Source organism: Ambystoma mexicanum, chromosome 3p, assembly GCF_040938575.1.
Source record: "Ambystoma mexicanum isolate Mex_15411 chromosome 3p, UKY_AmexF1_1, whole genome shotgun sequence".
NCBI classification, from domain to species: Eukaryota; Metazoa; Chordata; class Amphibia; order Caudata; family Ambystomatidae; genus Ambystoma; species Ambystoma mexicanum.
This window is the reverse complement of record NC_090925.1, coordinates 935,001,311-935,023,449: the sequence shown is the minus strand read 5'-3', so window position 1 is coordinate 935,023,449 and position 22,139 is coordinate 935,001,311. Positions and strand designations below refer to the sequence as shown.

Genomic DNA, 22,139 nt, shown 5'->3' with positions numbered 1-22,139 from the left:
TTCGAACTCAAGGGGAAATGTAGCAGAAAGAGTACTTTTCTGTTGTGTTACTCTTAAAAGCTGAAAGCAAGATGATACAGAGCCATTAACGAAAATATATGCTCAAGAGTTTCGAACAGAGAACTAACCATCCTTAGAAAGAGTTGCAAAATTAGGAGATACTCGCCTGGCTTTGGTGGTACCACAGTCAGGGCTTCACTAAGTGACCTTTATTTCACCAATTTGTAAAATATGTTGAAATTAGCCGTACCCTTATCACTAGTCTAGCTCCCTCTCTCTCACTAAATGTCTCTGTTTCTCTTTCTCTGTGCTCAAGAGTAGCATTGTCAGGAGCAGGTTTAGTAGAGCCACCCCAGATGTTGCTGACAGCAGTGTGACCCAAGAAAAAGTATGTATATCTTAAAAGTAGGGGGAGGGGTGGTGTTATTTCTATGGTTAAATATACGATGAGAGCAGAGACACAGAAGCATGTCCCGAGGTGGGGACCAGCTTGGTACCTGAAGACATACATTCTCATTGCGTGTGGCCTGTAGGAAAGTTGCCATCACACCAAGGGCACATTGTCCATACAGGGGAGGCGAGGAGGGACACGGGTAGGCTCCGAGAACTACTGGGTTCTGACAGACCATGAGGGAGAAAAAGGCCCCATGCTGCATAGTCTACAATTGCATTGGTTGTTTTTAATTTTATGTTAATTATTAGTGTTTGTGCAAACTGCAATAAATAAGCTCTTTTAACAGACTACCAACCAATCCTTGAGCTCTTTTAACAGACTACCAACCAATCCTTGACAAGCAATAAAAACTAATCATTGCCTTGGTGCTCACAGAAGAAACAGACCATTGGTTTTAATCTGAGCATGACCAGTCCAAGAAGGAAGGATACTATGAGAGATTATTGTGCAAAAGAAGCAGGAAAAAGAACAGTTTTCATGTGTACTAACATCGTTAACTGGCTTCTTTCAAAATGTTACAATATACATATTTATCACTTTCAGGGTAAGTTGTCGTCGTCGTCTTATGGAGCAAAGCACATTATCAAAAACTAGAATAACCATATGAATTATTTTCTTATAGAATGTTATCATTCCAGGATGGACAGTTTGCCACTCTCGCATTGTATTCTCTCAAAACGCCTAAATGAGAAAGAGCAAAGATCTTTACATATGACAAATAAGGCTGTGCTAAAAGTGTTGCATGCTTTAATTGCCAAGTACTTCACACATGCTGTTCTTGGAGCTCATTTCCTTTTTCACAACACTCACCCTAACATTAAAGTGTTTGTAACATGAACCATACACACTCATGCAGACATCCTCAGGATTTGATTTTGAGGGTAAAATGGCAGACACCTGTCACTTCGTTGGGTTTAGATAACTGGCCTGGCTCTTATATCTGGAGTATCTGGCTACGTTTAGAAGCCTCTCAGAATTTAAGAAAAGGGGGCCGTTGTTTGCACATGCTCAGACATCTTTAGAGAATTGTATATGTACGCTACGCATAGCAGATGCAAGAAAGGCCATCACTGAAGGCCTTATAAATTCAGCCGACTTACCGCCCATTTTGTGTGCTCAGTCAGATCTCATTTTTAATACAGTAATGTTTATTTCTTTAAGAGCTATAGTTGCATTATGGAGAAACTGATGAATTCGCTCTGGTCTGGGATTGATGTTATGTTGTTATAGTTGCTTTAAGAACTGAAGATATTCAGCTGCAATGGATTCCATAGTGGTGCCCTTGTCTCGGATCCCTTGATTTTAAGAGAACCAGACATGTTTTACCTGCTTTGTTGTCACCAAAGGATAGTTCTGTCTTATAGAGTATCTTGACCTTTTTGCACCTATTTAGACATTTTCAAATCATAGTGCTTGAGGTTCAAGTAGGCAGAAATGTTCTTTAGATTTGATGAACAGTAATTTCATTCTGCCGATGTTGTTTTCAAACTGGCGTAATTTTGTATTTATGTTCTGGTTAGACCATGCCATAACCTCAAAACAAGTGCTATTCATGTGGGACTTAACGACATTCCAGTTAATAGTTACATTTGTATCTGAGGAGTTATTAGGTCAAAGAACTCAGCAAAAACGTTCCTACATTTATATATGTTTCCGTTTGCAAAGGCCAGTTCAACAATTAACCACCAGTAGGTAGTTCTACTTTGGGGAAAGCAACAAGAAACTGTGTTACTACTGCATAATCTGAAATGCATTTTGATTGGTTAATACATTGTAAGAGATATTGCAAAATCAACAAATACAGTCTGGTAGTGCACTACTAGAGGTCAACTGGCTCTCGAAAATGCTGGAAAAGAACATTGTCAAGCTGGCTCTCGAAAATGCTGGAAAAGAACATTGTCAAGGTTTTCTTGAAAAGGGATGAGGGAAGGAGTGATCGATGACTATAATTGTACGTTTTATGTTGCTTCTTTTACTAAGACACAAATGTATATCAGTGTATCAGCCCCAGATAGCCGTCTAATAAATAACTCAAAATAAAGTTTCAAGAAATTCATCAAAATCCAAAATTTCACCAAACTGAAAGTCTCAAATGAAAGCAGGAGATTTCACTCACCCTGTTTAGGTCAGACATACCACCTTCAGGATTGCCAATACTATGAAGAACACTTTATGTAATATATATTAGAAAAATTGAAATAATGCATTCACTCTAAAACATTGCAAGGCTATACAGTATAATACAAAAGAAAAACGTGTCAATCAGCTGCAGAACAGTAAATTCAGGAGGCTAATATTAAAAACAAGGAGGTGAATCAATCAATATCATGATGAAACACTACAAGCAGTACATAAACTACAAAGGCACTACTTATAAAGCTAAACAAAACGAGGTGGTGGCTGTATGGTTTAGAATGAATCTTAACCTCTGGCATTGCTCTGGACAACCCTCCAAACTATTGTTCTTTGCCGGCCAAGCCCTTATAGAAGGGGAAAGACCATATATGCAAATCAGGCTTGGTTTCACCACAAAAGTGGCATTAGAGCCCGAACTGCTAAGTCCCTTCTGCTGTAAAGTCATAATATGCAGCCGAGAGTTTTCAGATTTTATATTTGTGACAGAATGTATTGAAAGACAGTTCATGCAAGATATAGTTTCCAGAGAGAGGGAGTGTCACAATTTGGGGCCGCTACATCTAGTTCTGAGGGCTGAGCAGGAACAGTGAAACTGATCCAAGGCTCTTGGAGGCAGGGCTTGCAAATTCTTTACAATTCCACTAGGCCTGCAGTTTACATAATCGACCTAAGAGAAATGAGGGGTGACAAAATATTTACCATTGCTTTCTGTGAAATGGCGCATGTCTCGATAAGAACACTTCATATTTGGTGCAATTCACAGTGAAACCATTATTTGCCATTTAGTACAAACAAGTTTCAAATATCCCCATACTCTCCAGCAAGGTTGAGTACCATGCAAATTATACTCGCCCTTCATAAAATCTCCTTGCCATGGGAGTGGGCTAGTAGATTTTGTGAGCCCTGCTGGAGAGTACATGGTTTCAGCTGCGAGCTCCCCAGTGTGTCACATAGGCTCTAGCAGATGCCAACAATCACAAGTCATGCTTAACTCTTACGCGAGATCTTTGAAGCTAACATTCCTTTCATGCATCGCCTTCAAAAACAACTCACGGTGCTCCTCTCCTCCACCCCCAATTAAAATGTCTGCTCATGCCGCTCTAGGCGTTTCTGCTGGCCCAACTCTCAATTTACCTAGGAGGACCGCCAATCTCTGGCAAACCCTTCCAAAGCGACACCACCAAGTTGCTGTTCCTTAACACTTCCCACCCCTCTTTCCCACCAATGCGGAAACTTAACCTAAGGCATCAGCTACCCATTTCGTGTGGCACTACGGCATGGCGCCCCACATTCATATGCCACTCCCTCATTGAAAGTAGGGTGTTATTCCTAAACCCAATCAACCCTCCCATCCCCTACCACCTCCTTACCCAGAGACCACCAGAGCAACCTAGAACACATAACCACCATCTCCAACAACCCGACTGTGCTCACGCAGTGGCCTGACCTTCCTCTATCCAGGTGTGGATCAGCACTCCCGACCCAATCATGGACCTCCTCAACCCCACCTCTCGCCCTGTACATACCGGCAGATACTAGATTAATCCAAATAAGGAAAAACCCTCATCCATCTGTTTTCTGGGACAAACACCCTTGCTCCCATTGTACAAAAGGCTCCACCATCCACACTAATGAGACCAAACACCCAAACAGCCACCCCAATTCCTGCATACGTCCACAAACACTCGTTCCACGCTATGCCCTCCAGGCACGCCCCTCCTAATCAAATTAGCCATTGTATCCCCAGGTTGCATGGGGGCGGCCTCCCTGCACCCACTTATCCATGTGCCTACCAGCTAGCTGCAGAAACCTGCAGCCACCTACCTCGTCCCTCTCTCCCCAGCAAGGATGGCTGATGCCTCCCCGTCCCCTACCAACCTTCTGACACTCATTAAACCTATCCTTCGCTGGATCCCTGCCATCACTGTCTTGTGCCCTTTCTCAACCCCTCTTCCGATGCCCTCGCTGTTGACTGTGTACCCCATAACCACGTGCCATCCCATGCACCTGCTGTCCCCGAACTCAGTGTGCCTCCCAAACCTCCACCCTTGCTAGTGACCCGACGTACCCCTTAGAACCCTTCTACTTAGGTGCTGCCCCATGCATCAGCTGACCACATTCCTAGCTTTTAACATCTCCCCAACTCCCTCTTGCTACACGACCCAGATGTCACCACTCCCACCACTCAGCAATCAGGTGCCATCCCATTAGGGCCGGCCTTAGAAGCTGCAGCACCCCGGGCAGCAAATTTGACGCCCCTCCCCCTGGACACCCGTATTCATGTAGCAGGGGGAGCGCCACTTTTTTACCTATTGTTATTAAATGCGCTGCCGAGAGCCCCTTCTTCCCCTGCCAGCTCCCACCTTCCGATCCTGCCCTGTGTGTACCTGATACTACATTCCTTGCTGTCATGCCCTTCACTGTTTCCCCCCACCTGCCCATCATCCACTCCATCACTGCCCCCAATGTGTCCCTTCATCCCCCCCTCACTCCGTACCTTCTGCAGCTCCGGGTAGGCCACCTCCACTGGAGGAGCGCCCACGCCCAGTTGGTCCGACGCTGTCCAGTGGAGCTGTACTGCCCCTCCTACTGCTCCACTTGGTGTGGGCATCCCTCCCTTTTCCACCACCTTACCAGGGGGAACACCACCTGCTTTCAGCCACCGACCTCCAGGGAACTGCTCCAGCCCCTGCCCAGCCAACGTTGTGTGCTTGTGTTCCATCATCCCTCTCCACACTTCCTGGGGCCGTCCTGTACTGCCACCCTTGCTCGCCCCGTGTAGTAGGGCACCCAAACCTGCAGCCCTTCCTCACCCACTCCTTCCTTACCCCTTTCCCACTGCACTCTAAGCCTACTTTCTAGTAACCCACACCCCCTCCCCATGAACTCGTCCTATACGCCCCTATTTCCTGCCTTGGCATCGACCTCAAATGCCCTTCCCAAAGCCTGCCTCATTTTTAGCCACCTGACAAACTTCGAAGTCTTCCCCTCAACCCATGGTTCAAGGCTCCAAGGCAGGTCCTTGGCCCCCAAACTACCACCTGTCCGTCCGAGCACTTCTATCCCCTTCTAAACTCTACCAAGGCTCAGCGCTCCCCCCCCCCCCCCCAAGGGCACAAGCAATAATAAAGATTACCCCTGCTAACTGCGCAGGGAGTATTAATTCTATTAAAGACTAGGAGGCGAGCATTATGCTTCAACTTCTTTAATTCACTACTCTTCACAGCAGTTTCAACAAACTCAAAACTATACAAACTCTGAAAAACAGTCTGAACAGACTTTTTCTTCCTTGAACTACAATCCCCATAGTCTCTGTAGTCCATCCTACTCCAGCTCAGCTATGACCATATCCTGTCCCTGAGCTCCTCCTCTTTTTTACTCGCTCTGAAAGTCCCAGAGAAAACTCCACACTTAGTCCTGCAACTGGCAATGACTTGAACCGTTCCAAACGAATGTCGCACTCCTTAAACTCAGGCAACGACTTCTACTCGTCTTTCCCTTCAATTATTCTTCTGCTCCTCCCCTAGAGATAATAGAAAAGCAGAAAATTCAGGGAGGTGTCCATGTATTGCTGTCATTCACATATTATTATCACATACAAACATTTAATAATATGCACAATACATTTCTCGGGTGGGAATTTAATGCTCGCCTCCTAGTCTTTAATAGAATTAATACTCCCTGCGCAGTTAGCAGGGGTAATCTTTATTCTATGACAAGACTGGAGGCGAGCATTATGCTTGTTCAAAGCTGTCCCAATACTGCACTCGCCATATTCTCTGTTGGTTTAAAATAAAATTCTCTAAATGTGCGATCATTCGCCCAGTCTGCTGCTGCCATAATATCTTGCAAGGGAACCCCTGTCCTATATGCTTTGGACGCCATGGCCCCTCTCACTGAATGTGCGCCGAATCGCTGCAAATCGATCCCTGCTGCTAGCATCATTTCTCTGACCCATCTCGCTATGGTAGCTGTCTTTACCGCCTGAAAGGGCTTCCTACGCGCTATCAGCAACTGGCTTGTACTACTCGCTCTATCCTCTGCCGTCCTGGCCTCGTATTCCTTGATGCAACTAGCCACGCACCATTTGAGATTACTGGGGAAATAGGGGTAGTGCACTGTGGATGTACTTGATTTCGTCCTTTGCACTACTACGAAGGTCACTCCTTCTGGACCGAACCTCCTCCTATTGATTTCCAAAGCCCTAACATCTGACACCCTCTTGCAGCATATGAGACATAACAACATAGCCAATTTGCCTGATAACTGCTTGAGCGATAAGAATCTATTCACCGGCCACCTCTCTAATAATTTCAAAACTGTCGTAACGTCCCATAACACCGTATATCTGGGAACTGGTGGCGCTTTAAATTTAGCTCCTCTAATAAGCCTACACACTGCTGGGTGTTCACCCGCTGGAGCCCCATCAATCGGCATATGACCAGCGGAGATTGCTGATCTGTACACTCCAATAGTGCGGAAAGCTTTCCCATCTTGCAGCAGGTGTGCTAGAAAATTCAGTATGGCTACTATAGGAGCAGAAATGGGATGAAAACTTCTCCCTCTACACCAACTCGTCCACTTGGCCCAAGCCGCGTCGTAGCTCCTCCGAGTCGATGGAGCCCAGGATTCGGCAATAAGTTCTGCTGCTTGCATCGAAATGCCTGGCAGATCCCATCGTCTCCTGATATCCTGCACGCGATGAGCGGGAGTGTCTTCTTCATTCTCAGAGGATGACACTGCCCAGCTGGGTCCGTGAGCAATTGTTCCCCTTCCGGGAGGATCCTCGGCAGGTCTATCAAACGCTCTATCAGCGTCGGGAACCACACTTGGGCTTTCCACAACGGTGCTATCAGCACTAGCTCTGCCTTCTCCCTCCGACACTTCGCCAGCACTCTGCTCAACATCATGAACGGAGGGAACGCGTAATGAGTGCCGCCTGTCCAGTCTTGCAGGAATGCGTCCGTACCTCTCGCGTCTGGATCCAGCCTCCAGCTGAAGTAGCTGGATATCTGGGCGTTGAGACGGGACGCAAACAGATCCGTGTGTAATGGACCCCATTTCTGAGCTATCGTCTGAAACACTGATGGATCTAACTTCCAATCGCTGGAGTCTGTGAGGTACCGGGAGTTCCAATCTGCTATCACGTTCAGTGTGCCGGGTAAGTACTCCGCTGTCACTGATGTCCCCGTCCTCAGGCAATAGTGCCAGAAATCTTTCGCTAGCTCGGCTAGCAACCTGGATTTCGTCCCTCCTAAGTGGTTTATGTAACGCACTGCCGATATGTTGTCCATCTTCAGTAGGACGCAAGACTTCACTCTCTCCCTCGTGAATGTCTTTATCGCGAAGGAGCCTGCTAGGAGCTCTAAGCAGTTTATGTGCAGGTTCAGCTCCTCTGCGCTCCATTTCCCTCCGGTTTGCAACTCTCCGCATCGCGCACCCCAACCTATACGGCTGGCGTCTGACTCTATCACGAGGTCCGGCCGGTCTCCGAATATGGCATGCCCATTCCAGGCGTCCATATTCTGCAACCACCATTCCAGTTCCGTGATCGATTCCTGGTCTAGCGGTATCGATTGATGATATCTCAGCCCCTGTTGCAGGTGTCTGATTTTCAATCTTTGTAAAGCTCGATAGTGTAAGGGACCTGGAAAAATAGCTTGTATTGAGGCTGCCAGGAGGCCCACAATCCTCGCTAGGATCCTCAGAGATATAACTCTCTTCTCTAGGCATGCCCTGATCTCTCTTTTGATATCTCAGATCTTCCTTGCTGGAAGTTCCAGAGTGGCTTTCCTCGTGTCTAGGATGAAGCCGAGAAAATCCAACCTCTGTGCTGGCTTCGTATCGGACTTCTCTGTGTTCACTAGAAACCCCAGTGACTGCAAGAGATCTAGCACCCACTGCGTCTGATATTCCAGTGCCCTCTGATCTTCCGCTAGAAGCAATAGGTCGTCTAAGTATATGATCAGCCGAATTCCCTTCTCTCGGATGGCTGCGGCTACTGGCTTCATCAACTTCGTGAACGCCCAAGGCGCTGACGCAAGCCCGAATGGCATAGTCCTGAATTGCCAGAATTGTCCCTTCCAGCGAAAAGCCAGAAATCCCCTGAACTGCTCCTGTACTGGGACTGTAAGGTAGGCATCCTTTAGGTCTAACCTGGTTAACCAGTCTCCCTCTCTCAGGGAGTCCCTGAGCTGATGGATTCCTTCCATCTTGAAGTGATGGTAAACTATCCATCCGTTCAGCTCTTTCAAATTTATTACTGGGCGTACTTTCTCTTTCCTGTGAACGAGAAACATGTTGCTGAGAAAGCTTGGGACCCCAGGGCATCTTTCTATGGCTCTCTTCCTCACTAAGAGCTCCAACTCGGTATTGAGGGCTGCTTGCTCCCCTCTTGCTAGCAGCTGGCGCTGGGGGGCTTTTGTCTGCACTGGGTCTTGGATGAACTCTAGCTGCAGACCTCTGACGGTTTGCAAAATCCAGGCATCGCTGGAAAGCACGCGCCAGCTTCCCCAGAACCTCTTTGTTCTCCCTCCCACTGGAGGGTATGTCCCCGCTCTTACCTGGTGTGAACCCTTGGCCTCGTCCGAAGCCTCTTCCACGTCGTCCTCTGTTATAACGAGCTCTGGCCGGGAAGAACGTGTCTTGTTGCCTGTTCTCCCAGTATTGGGCCCTGTTATTCGGGGGTCTTCTGCCTCCTTGTTGGCGACCGGTCGGGCGACCCCTGTAACGACCGGTCCCGGCAAAAACTCTCTGCGGGAAGATCTTACGGATTGACGCTTGCGCCTTCTCCAGTGATGTGTATGTTCCTACGAATCGGCCCATCTCCTTCCCGAAAGTTTCCCCAAACAGGAGGCCTTGTGCTGTCTCTCCGGCCTCGTAGGAAGCCAGGTCGCTGAGCTTCGAGTCAATCTTCAGAAGCAATCCTCTTCTCCTTTCGGAGGCTATAGCGCAATTCGCGTTACCTAAGAGGCAAACCGCCCTTTGCGCCCAGCCCGCTAGGGCCTCTGGATCCACCTCCTCGCCTGTATCTTTCGCTCTCTCCGCCAAGTCCATGATCTTAGCGAGTGGACCGGCTAGGTCCAGGACCTTCTCCTGGCAACTCTTCCATGATCTATCAATTCCTTTACGGGGGTCCTTACTGGTCTTTGAAACGAAGGTGAGCATCTTTGGATCCAATTCGGGGGCTTCCGCCACTTTCCCCGGTAAGTCCGGCCTGGGACATTCCGCTCTAAGTCGCTGGCGGACTTCCTTATCCAAGGCTTTCCTAAGCCTTGCTGTCATGTACTGAGCCACTCTCGGAGAAGGCTGCCAGTCGGAAGATCTCGGATTTCTGATGGCGTCCGGATCGAACATATCATCTTGCTCCTCGTTGAGGTGCTTCTCTTTGCGGGCTTTCTTTCCCCCGCTGGGCGTTGCCCACTCCTCCTCGACTGGTTCCTCTGGCTCTTGAGGGGATAGATCCTCCTCCTCTGGCTCTTCTTCCGAGCCTGGGTCATCATCTCCCACATTATCTTCCCCGGGAGAGGGGGTCATGAGGTTTGGCACGGCCTGACGCTGCAAATATGCTCTCTTAAGCTTCGCGAAGGCGTCGGCGACCTCCGGGGCCTTATCTTCCGCCCCATCCGATGGGCCCTGGGGGTCTGCAGAGGCTTTCCTCTTGCGGGCCTGAATACTCCCCTTAGACCCTGCTCCAGAGGGTTCCATGGGCAGGCTGCGAGTCGTCTTGGTGCTTTCCTTAGGCTGATGAAGCATGGCTTCTAGCGTCTCTAGCCTTTCCTGTAAGGGTCTCACCCCTTGAGCCACCGCATCTATCAGGGAATTCCCCAGCACCTCCTTGAAACTTGCAGCCAAGTCTAGGGACTGCTCCTCCTCACTCCACTCATATTCAGACATGGTAAGGGGTGCTGCGTGCCTCGGTACCTGCGTGCAGGTGTCTTCTGCTGCCCACTTCCTGATAGATGCTCCTTAGATTCTCTTTCTTTTTTTTTTTTTTTTTTTGTGTGGCTGCACCGGACTCTTCTCGTTATATTATGCCTGTGGTGGCTTGTTAACTTTGCAAGACCGCTGTATGCCTGTAGGCAGAAAACCTTTTTTTTTTTTTTTTTATACTTTTTTATACTCCAAGGTCTCGCTCCTGCTGCCTCCTCTGAGGTAATGCAGGCCCACGCTTGCTGGGCGCTTCACGCGCACGTGGAAGTCAGGACTCTCGCCTCCGGAGCTTCGAATCGCTCCGAATGTGTAAGCTCTTAAGCTCTTACTGCTGAAGCCGCGTCGCGTAATAAAAGCGACGCGGCTCTGCGCTTCTCCAGCTCCGCCCCTCCAAGGGTGGGGGGAAGAAGCTCTTCTTGTCCCTCAGCGAGGGCTCGCCGCGCTCGGCGCTCGGCTCCTCCCCCGCAAGGGAGGGGGCCCGCTGCAGCGTGCCCGCTCCCCGCTGAGTAAAGGGAGGTTCGGGAAGCTCTAGGGCCCGGCGGGATACCCCTCGAGTGCCGGTAGTGCGGCACGGGGCTGGTGGTCGCCAGAGCTCCCGATGCTGCTGTGAAGCAGCTAAGTAGAACGCTCCGCGAGGACGCGTAAATGCGAAGATTCGGATTCGAAACGCTGTTCCGTCACATTACGCCTTAAACTCTAAATTAAACTTAATTACTGCATTAAACTCTAAATTAAACTTAATTACTGTCCTAAACACTGCCTCTCAGTGTGAACTTGCCTCGGAGGCGCTTGAACCCTCCAGATAACTTAAATCCTACGCAAATGTACAATAAAACCACATTAGTCTAAGAGATAAATAGAAAGTTACTTATCTGCTTGAAGAGCAGTAAAAGAAGAGGAGGAGCTCAGGGACAGGATATGGTCATAGCTGAGCTGGAGTAGGATGGACTACAGAGACTATGGGGATTGTAGTTCAAGGAAGAAAAAGTCTGTTCAGACTGTTTTTCAGAGTTTGTATAGTTTTGAGTTTGTTGAAACTGCTGTGAAGAGTAGTGAATTAAAGAAGTTGAAGCATAATGCTCGCCTCCAGTCTTGTCATAGAATTGCAAAGCCCTCATTCTCTGTGTTAACCCAACCCGTGAATTGCACATTCAAACCGGGTAAAAATTGAGCTATGCGGTTTATTTTTATTTATTTGTTTAGCCTCGTTAACAGCTTGAAACTGTAGGCAAGATGAAACAAGATGGAAGTCAGAAGGCCAGCACCTGTCCCCTTTTCACGAAAAGATGGTGCGCAGAAGCACCAGCACCGCTCACCTACTATTGCGGAACGCAGGCGACTCTGCACGAGACGCCAAATGAAAACAGATACCGGAAGCCCCGCCCCTGCTCTCGCCGGCCCAATCCACACCCGCTCGACACAAAACCCGCCCCACCTCCATCCTTAGACAAACAGGATATGCATAAACACCACTCCTTCCCTGCTGCCCTTCTATAGCTTGCTCAGTTGCTCTCCGTGCAGGCACAGGGCCACTGAGACCACCAGGTAAACAATGCCTCTCCATGTCCGCCATTAGGCGACCTGAAAATGGAACCGTCGGAGGTTCAGGCCCGACCTGTTCGATAGCAACTGCCCCATTTAAATATCCACGTTAAATATCCACGTTGGGGGGGGGGCTCTGCCCCCCACGCCCCCCGCCATAAATGGCTTGCTGTCCATTGCGCAGCGCCCAAACCTTCCTGGTGGGTAACTGGGCCCACGCCATACTTGCCAAAATTCTGTGACCAAAAAGATGTAGGATTTTTCAAGTTTCAAAAATAATACTTATCATAAAAATGACATCACAGGTAATTACAAAACATACATTGCTGGCACCACTGGAGCATTTTAAAATGCACAGCCCATCAAACAGCACAACATGAAGAGATACTCAAATCTCAAATGTGCATTTGTGAATGGTAAGTTAACACCAAATTCAATGACCTAACTTCACAGAAAATAATCACTGAGAGCTGGTAGGCAAGGCTTGCCACTGCTCTGTAGCAGCAGCCCAGGCAGTACATATTTATTCCTTCAGTGCAGGTTGAATACTGAACAACATGGAGAATGATACCCTCCTTAGTCTGATAGGCAGATAATGATGGTACGCTCTGCCACTTGCCTTCACTGGAGGTTCACCTAAGGCCTGTTCTGGCAAGAGTGCAGGGCAGAGTCATCTAGCTGTCAGGTCAGTGGATTGATCTGAGCCCATCACTCAAATGCATCACCCACCGCACAGACAGATTAATTGCCTTAGAGTCACGTAAATTACCTGCCACTGTAAAAAGCAGTAGGATCTGTCACCCAAATCTGTAGGCGGTAAGACTGCTTAAAAAACAGTAGCCTACTGCCTAAATCAGTAGGGTTGGCAAGTGTGACACGTGCACCCGGAACCCCCATTTACTGGTTTAGGCAACAGTATTTTGTGAGCCCCCACCCCTGCAGTCTAATCATGATAAAAAAATCTTGGCAAGTGTTGAGCGCCTGAACCCATTTCACTGGGCCATCAGGGCAGAGAAGGTCTACTACCTCCGTAAGGAGGTGCTCTCCTGTGATCTAGTAGCATGTGACCTTCCTCAATGTGCCTTGCCTTCCCATCAGTGCTGGCAGGGGAGTGGTCTGAGTAATTTGGGAGTGGCTGAGGGGCAGAGCACCAGCCCAGGTAGAGCAGTGAAGAGGTGGGGTTGGGGGTGGTGTTGGGCTTCAAATGTGCCCTGCATGACACATTTTGCTCCATAGCTCCATTTTGACCCACATTCTTTACTACTCGCCCAGAAGGTGAATAATTTAGATTTAGCTGTGACTATCAATAACCTGATTGCCAAATATTACAAGGCTTTCTTCTTACAGATGCAAGAGAATTTAACAATGTATCCATCTTAGGTTCCCAACAGATCCTTCAAATTGCAAGAATGCTGTTGTTTTCAGTTGTGAGTGTGCATAATTACACCATGCAGATTACATAATGAAGAGGTGAAGGCGTGCAGAGCAATGTGTGTGTTAAGGGAACTAAATTCGTGTCTCCCCTGATGCAGAGAGTCATCTCTAGGAGTCAATTTAAGATTGCGGAATTGCATATATTTCAGAACATGAAATGGCACGATTCTTGACTTCTAATGACATCACCCTTGATCGTCCACGTTATTTTAAAACATGTCTTTTTTCCCTTTCAGGTTACACTTGTAAGACAAAGAAGGTCCATACTGGCTCGGATGCGATATTTAATGAGGTAAGAAGAACATGTATGCAGAGAGAGTGGGTGGGCTCCAACGCGAAACCCTTCAAGTGATAGCAAGGGTGAAGGGAAAAGTGCGGGGGGAAGAGGGAAGGGGCAGTGCAATACATGGAATCAACAGTAAAATAAATAACAATAGGTAAAAGTGTGGCCAGCTTGTGGCAAGTGCAGGGATAAGTTCAGATAACAAGTGTCAAGAGCTGGTAGGGGACTGTAGGGATACAGAAACAACCCCCAAGTGCAGGAGTTGCCCGGAAGCAGCGCAGGTGTGGGACCTGGGCCAGAGATCGGAGGGTAGCCAGGTGACCTGTGCAGTTTCAGTCAGGAGTTCAGCAGGGGAGAGGAGGAGAGAAAGCAGAAGCAAAGAGGAAGGTCTTGAGGTGCTTCTGGAACCATAGATGGTTTTCCTCAAGTTTCAGGGATGCTGTTCCAGAGGGAGGCCCCAGCCGAAGATAGAGATCTAACGCCAACTCTTTGCTTGGAGAAGCGACTGACCCTGAGGGAGTTGGAGGTGGATGAGCGAAAAGCTCGAGAAGGAAGATATTTGGGAAGAGAGAGTTGAAGGTATTGAGGCCTCAGAAGACTTTGTGGACAATGCAGAGGGTTTTGAACTTAATCCACGCAGCCACTGGGAGTCAGTGCAGAGATTTCAGTCGTGGAGAGATACGATCTTTGGGCTTAAGGCCAAGGACAAGTCTCACAGTCCTGTTCTGGATGAGTTGCAGAGGGTGGAGAGTAGAAGCAGGCAGATTTACAAAGAGGCTGTTGCAGTAGTCCAACCTAGAGAGAACCAGAGCTCTGGAGACAGTAAGCTTCTGGGGGAAGGAGAGGAACGGAAGAATACCTCTGAGGAGGTGCAGCTGGTAGTATGACTTCTTAGAGACGTCAGAGATGTGAGGAGAGAAGGAGAGTGTGCAGTCGAAGAGGACCCCAAGGTTTTTAGCATTGTGAATTTGGTCCATAGAAATTTGTTTAGGTGCCCAGGATCCTACTTCACAGCTACACAGATTGCAAAGACAATTCATACCAACAGTGTCCCATTAGAAGTCAACAATACAAGACATTTCACTCAAAGGAAAAGCTGAAAACTGAGGCAATGTTTATAGATTAAAAATGCACATACAATGTCCGATACAGTGGGGTGCAAAACACATCTCTATTTGTTGAGACTACTTACTGTTCATGTGATTCGAGTCCTGACATTGAATGTAATTTTTCTACCAAATATGTATTCATTGTGTAACCTTCCATGCATCCCATTGCATTTGAGGATTTGTATATTCTGTCTATAATGAATTCTCGATTGCTCTGAAATGGTGCATTCCTCTGGGCTTCACGTTAGAGTAAGGTATACAGATAAATAAAATCACCTCAGAACAAAATATTAGATTACAAAATAGATCAGAAACAATTATTCTGTGGTTTAAGGCAAACCATTGGCACATGGTTGCTGGAAGAGCAGTTAACCGAGATGGCCGTTAAAGGGCTCGCCTCGGTGAAGGCAAACCATTGGCATATGGTTGCTGGAAGAGCAGTTAACTGAGACGGTCGTTAAAGGGCTTGCCTTGGTGAAATAACTAACAAAAAAAGCATTTCCATCCCCGTTTGGGGGTGGGGCGGGGGTGGGGTAGTGAGGGGGGTCTGGAGATGCTAGTGCGACAGCCTCTGTTGTCACAATTCAGAGAAAAATCATGATAGGGTCATGACAGGCCAGAAATGACCCTACCATGATTTGTGCCTACCCATGCACCTGTTTCAAAAGACGCAGGGGGAGACCTGTCGTTTCAGGGCATTTAAAGGCCGATCCCGTTTGTGAATTCGGGAAGCACTTTTAAATGCCCTGAAACTCCCCTTTATTTGCACAAGTGCGCAGAGGTGGAAACAAAGTGCATTTGAATGCTTGCATCTAAGATACGTGCATTCAGATGTCTTTGTGAATTGGGCTTCTCCTTTTTTTTGGTAAAGAGATGCGCTAGAGCATCTACCTACTTGTCCAAAACATGATTTGAGCATCTGGCCCACTGTTTGGATGTGTATAAGAAATCAACCAGGAGAGGGTTACAGTCCGCACCGGGGTTTGATCGAGAAACTGTATTTGTCATGTGGAGTGTTCTATTGAAAAGGTTTTGGCAGCTTTTTTGAGGCGGTTTACATTAGGGCGACTCGATTGTTCTTTAACTTAACTTTGAGATGTGGGAAGGGTTTGATGGCCGAGCGAGATTTATGTGTGCATCATGCATGCAGAATATGGCACTAGATGTGTGTGCGCTTTTTGGCAGAAAGTAGTGGGGTAGTTGATTGCGCACAGAGGGCCTCTCGTTTGTGTACTTGGGTTGCAGGATTACACAACTAAGTATATAGAGGCATGGAAAGCTTGTTCATCATTAATGGGGGTGTACGTCGACCAGTTGATGTTGGCCATTAGGCCATAGAAGATTATATTAATGCTGGGCTCCCACCAACACTTAGGTCAAGGAAAGATGTTATCATTAGGATGTAACTTGGGGTGAAAAGGTAATTACAGTAATATTAATGGGCAAGTGAGGAATTGGGATGCAGAGGCTGAGTTCTGCTTGGGAACCAATGACCTCAAATGGTAAGCGTGGAGGTGTGACAATGACAATTCAGTGGACATGTTGTTGGGCACAGTGTTGTGCAGAACTGAATATGTTGTACTCCTGGTGGTGAGCCAGCAGTCTGTGTAGGCAGCTGAAGTTGCAGGCAGGCGGTCACCAGTGGGGCCAAACCCGGTGGTTTGCAAAAGCGGTTGTGTGACAGTGGCAATGCAGAGAGAGTTGGGCACATTGAGGTGCAGAATGGTATACGTTAAGCTCCTTTTAGGAGCTGCTGGTCTGGTGTAGGCAGGTGAAGTTGCCAGGCACGCACTTGCCAGCAATCGAAGAGCCAGTAGGTTCTTTGGAGTGGGGAGTGGGGCAAGACAGGTAGTCTAAAGATTGCCCAGGACCAATCATGGGTATGGGATTGCGGCTTCGGACCTACACAACAGCACATAGGCTCAACCTGCATTTTTAGGGCAAGCATCGTGTTTTATCTGCATGGAGGAATAGGTCACGTTTCATTTTGCGTGTGGTTAGATTATATTGGGTGTAAATTGGTTTGAGGAAATATATGTATTTTTTGTATTTTGCATTTTACTTGCATCTATTGGGCGCTTTCACCAAAGCACCTTGTAGAGCAAAAAGAAACGGTACAAAATAAATGATGAAATGAATAGAGGTTGATTAGGCAGAGGAAAGCGAGAGTGTAAGATGAGCCTTGAGGCGAGAGTGGGACATTTGGAGGGAAGGGGGAGCAAGGATATCAGGGGGAAGAACGTTCAATGGTCTCGGGGCCAGAAGAGAAAAGGAAAGAAAGCGTGAGGGAGCACAAAGAGGCTTAAGAGAAGTAAGGATGGCAAGCTGCTGAAAGCAAAGAGAACTTGAAGGAGTGTAGGGATGGATAAGAGAAGAAAGATAAGGAGGAGCAAGACCATGATAGCATTTGAAGATGATTCAGAGAAAGTGGAAATGGAGTAGTGGGTTGAAGGGAAGGAGAGATCGAGAGGAGCTAGTTCCTGAGAGAGGAGCGAAGAGGCAATAGAAAGTGAAGACGAGGGGGCGTGGCCTGGAGCGCGAACGATGAAGCCGCTCCTGTAATGGCCTCTGTACGAGACCCGCGGCGATGATGAATAAATTAGCCTTAATGGGTCGGTTTGCAGCATGCCTCGGCTTCTAAGCAAGGCGAATCTCTGAGGCGTCGACTGCTGCTTGGCGAGGCGACATCACCATCCCTGAAGCCCGGTTTCGGCCCGTTGTTCCGAGGCCCCCTGCCTCCTGACACAGCTCCCAAGATGGCGGATGGGGAGTAATTATTCCGTCATTGTTACTCACCAGAATGGGGAGTATGTAGAACAGGCCGGACCTCTAGTGCTGGGGAGTTGCTTGAAGGAGCAAGGGTTGGAGCCTCCACCCAAGCCTCCTCTCTGTGAGGGAAAGAACTCTTTAAACAGATATGACCACCTGCTGAACAGTACAGACAAGGGGACCGATCGATCAAAAGAGCGGGGAGAACACACCGCCTCGAACCCAGGCTGTAAAGGAAAGGATAACAAGTTAAACTATATGTCAATTCTAAATCTGGTTTCCCCAAGACTATAGCCCTTAAGTAGTACCTGGTTTAACTCCCCTTAAGCCAAAAGAACTGGAACAACCTATAAAGCAAAGAGGCTTTAGTATATACCTAAATGTGTAACTCTCCAATATTGAAAACCAAGAAAACTATACTTTACCACTGGTGGAAGTAAGATTGGTGTAAAGAATCCTGGGTAACAACGAAAGTATAAAATAAAAAAAGGAAGGTTAGTAAGGCAGCTATCCCCGAGCGGAACGAGGGTCGCACTGGTTTCGGGATGGTGCACCACAGCAAAGCGTTCCAAAATGCACTTTAGAAATGAAGTCAAAATCCACAGACGTGATGACAGTCTGATGAAAGAGGGATTCCAATTATAGAGTTGTTCTTACCAGAGTAATCACTATCCAAGAGTCCAGGAAGCAGGCAAGGGTTCTGGTACACAGGCGATCAAAAAACAGCAGAATCAATTATCTAAGAGTCCAGGAAGCAGGCAAGAGGTCTGGTACACGGGCGGTCAATTAACACAGCAAAATCACTATCCAAGAGTCCAGGAAGCAGGCAAGAGGTCTGGTACACGGGCGGTCAGCAAACAAATCAAAATAAGGTTTAAGAAGAAGGAGTCCGTGTGCAGGCAGGGTTTGTACACGGGAAAACAGGAACTTCCAAAATCAAGGTACAGAGAGAGCACTTCGGAAAGTATGCCGGTTGTAACTTTAAACAGAAACAGCGTTCTGTATGCCGCTGTGGAATAAGTAACAACAAGGAGGCGTACCTTTTGAAAATGAGGCTCCCGTATCAACGCCGGGAACTACAACCCTTGACAGGTTTTCTGGGTAATGTAGTTCGTGTAGCAATTTTCCACGGCAGCTGCCAGCGCGATAAGAAGGCCGCATGCCGGCGCCGTAACCCTTTATGAAGGGCGATCACTTTCCTGTCCCTTATTCTGGCGTTACCTGGAACTCCCCAATTGTCCTTGTGTACACGGGAGGAACGAGGAAGAACCTGGGGAACGTGGTGCGGCTGAGGGTGAAGTGTTACAGCATCCACCCCCAAAGGCGGCGCAGACCTCCTCCGAGCATGGAAACGGCGTAAGAGAGCCGGAGAATGTATATTGCATAAAGGCTCCCAGGACCTGTCTTCGGGACCGTACCCCTTCCAATCAACCAAATAAAAGGGGCGCCCCCTACGTAGACGAAAATCCAGGATGTCCGCCACTTCATATTCATCATCCCCGTCCACCTGAACCGGAGGAGGGCGATCGGGCAACCGAACAGAGGGTGGACAAGGTTTCAGGAGACAGACGTGAAATACAGGATGTTGATTCCAAGAGGTAGGTAAAGAAAGGCGTACAGCCACCGGATTTATAATCTCAGTAATGGGAAAAGGACCCACGAATCTAGGCAACAACAAGCGTTTGCCAGGAATTCGCAAATTACGGGTGGACAACCAGACTTTCATGCCCACCTTATAATTAGGCGCCGGTTTTCTGTGACGATCAGCATTTTTCTTTGCCCTTGCTTGAGCTTGAAGTAGATGTGAGCGAACCGTTCTACGGGTCGTCACCAGTTCCCTGACACAATCCCGAGCCGCCGGGTTGTCAATGGGAAGTGTAGGATCCAAAGGCAAAGACCGTGGATGGCAACTATATAGGGCAAAAAATGGCGAGACCCCTGAGGCAGTATGCATAGAATTATTGTAAGCGAATTCAGCAGAAGGAAGCATCGTCAACCAGGATGCTTGAAAACGAAGGCAGAGACACCGGAGAAATTGTTCAAGGGTGGCATTTACTCTTTCAGTTTGCCCGTCCATCTGAGGATGATAAGCAGAACTGAACCGGTCGTCAATACCCAATGAAGCAGTCAAAGCCCTCCAGAAACGTGATGTAAATTGAGAGCCACGATCCGAAATCAGGATAGCAGGCAATCCAAAGAACCGGAAAACGTTCTGGAGAAAAAGGGAAGCCAAGACAGGAGCAGAAGGCAGGCCTGAACAGGGAATGAACAGTGCCATCTTGGTGAAATAATCAATGACTACCCATATGGTATCAAGGCCTTTCACAGGAGGTAAATCCACAATAAAGTCCATAGAAACCATGTACCATGGTTTGTGGGGCACAGGGAGAGGGCGTAACAGACCCACAGCTTTAGAACGGGAGACTTTGCATTGAGAACATACTGAACAGGATGCCAGATAGTCAATCACATCCCTTGACATAGTAGGCCACCAGGACCAACGGCGTAATGCCTCCAGCGTCTTTTGCTGACTCGGATGAGCCGCACTTAGGGAGTCATGAGACCAAGCCAGAGCACGTAAGCGTGCCTGACCTGGAGGCACAAACAAGCGTCCTTGAATGTAGGGTAGGCCTTGAACCACATCAAGATTGAGAGTTTCACACTCTTCCTTATGTGCGGAGACCCAATCCGAAATCAAAGTCCGCAGGCTAGGTTGAGGGGTGCAGGCACAAACAACGTTACAAGGTAACAAGAGAGGTTTTCCAGAGACATTGTTGTCAGAATGGAAGGCAATGCGTGACAAAGCGTCTGCACAAGAATTCAATCGGGCCGGTCGATACGTGATAGTGAAATAAAACTGGGAAAAGGAAAGATGCCAACGAGCCTGTCGGGCGGTAGGACATTTCATTGATTTAAATGCCAAAAGGCTCTGATGATCCGAAAAGACCGTGACCTGATGTCGAGCCCCCAAAAGATGATGCCGCCATTCGGAAAAAGCGTCTTTTATGGCTAGGAGTTCTCGTTCTGTGATTGGATAGTTGCGCTCATAAGGCGTCAATTTCCTTGAAAAGAATGCAATCGGATGGATTTCCCCCGAGTCTGGACATCTCTGGGATAGAACTGCCCTAATAGCTGAGCCAGAAGCATCGGCCTCCACCAAAAATGGGAGTAAGGGATTAGGATGCTGTAATACTGGAGCGGAAGTGAATGCTGCCTTAAGGGCATGAAAGGCTCGTTGTGCCTCCTGGTTCCATTGATAGGATTTCTTAGAACTGGTCAAAGCCGTCAGCGGCGCAGATATAGAAGAAAAAGAACGGATGAAGCGCCTATAGAAGTTCGAGAACCCCAAAAAGGATTGCAAGGCTTTAATCGATGTAGGAACGGGCCAATCCAAAACAGCCTTAACCTTGGAGCGGCTCATTCGTATACCCCGACTAGTTAGATCATAACCAAGAAACTCCACCTCAGTGGAGTTGAAGACACACTTTTCAGCTTTGACAAATAGGTGGTTTTCCCTCAACCTTTGCAAGACAATTTGCACGTGTCTCGTGTGTTCCTCTCTGGAGGGTGAATATATGAGGATATCGTCCAAATATACTACCACAAATTGATCCAACCAGTCATGGAATATATCATTCATGAACGCCTGGAAAGTGGCCGGGGCGTTACAGAGACCAAATGGCATGACCAAATATTCATACAATCCATAGCGTGTTTTGAAGGCGGTTTTCCACTCGTCCCCTTTCCTGATTCGAACAAGGTTATATGCACCCCTAAGATCCATCTTAGTAAAGACTACAGAAGAACCGAGTTGGTCTAAGAGCACTGAAATAAGCGGGAGGGGATATTGGTTTTTTACCGTCACCGCGTTCAATGCCCTATAATCGATACAGGGACGGAGGTCGCCCTCCTTCTTAGGGACGAAAAAGAGCGGAGAGGCCGCAAGGGACCTGGAAGGCCTAATGAACCCAATGGCCAATGCCTTGTCAATGTACTCCTTCAATACCTTATCTTCTGGAACCGTAAGAGAATAGACCCTACCCGCCGGGACCTTAGCACCTGGCAGTAAGTCGATGGGGCAGTCGTAAGGCCTATGAGGTGGCAATTGGTCTGCCCCTCCTTTGTCAAACACATCACAAAAAGACTTGTATTCAGGAGGGATTTTGGTTTCGGGAGACTTAGTGATGGCTCCAATTATAGACATAGATGCTACCGAGGCTCGACAAGAAGACTCAGGGGACACACTAATGTCTAGGAAACACTTTTCGTTGCACTCAGTGGAAGGAAACTGCACGGTTTTCCTTGTCCAATTGATGGCCGGATTATGATGTTGCAACCAAGGGATGCCCAAGATGACCTGGAATTGAGGGGCTTTAATTAGATCGAAGGAAATTGACTCAGCATGTCCTTCCTCTGTTTGCATATGAATTAAGGAGGTATTTTGTGTAACTAGGCCAGAGATCAAGGATGTACCGTCCAC

General features: G+C 47.9%; 1 protein-coding gene across 1 annotated transcript in view; it reads left to right on the top strand.

Annotated features, from left to right (window-relative positions):
* Positions 1-22,139, top strand: part of LOC138581135 (fer-1-like protein 4) — a 1,598,034-nt gene that overhangs the window by 54,524 nt on the left and 1,521,371 nt on the right. Inside the window, exon 2 of the mRNA XM_069652231.1 lies at positions 13,735-13,790. Within this exon, the coding sequence (XP_069508332.1) occupies positions 13,735-13,790 (56 nt within the window). The remainder of the gene's footprint in view (positions 1-13,734; positions 13,791-22,139) is intronic.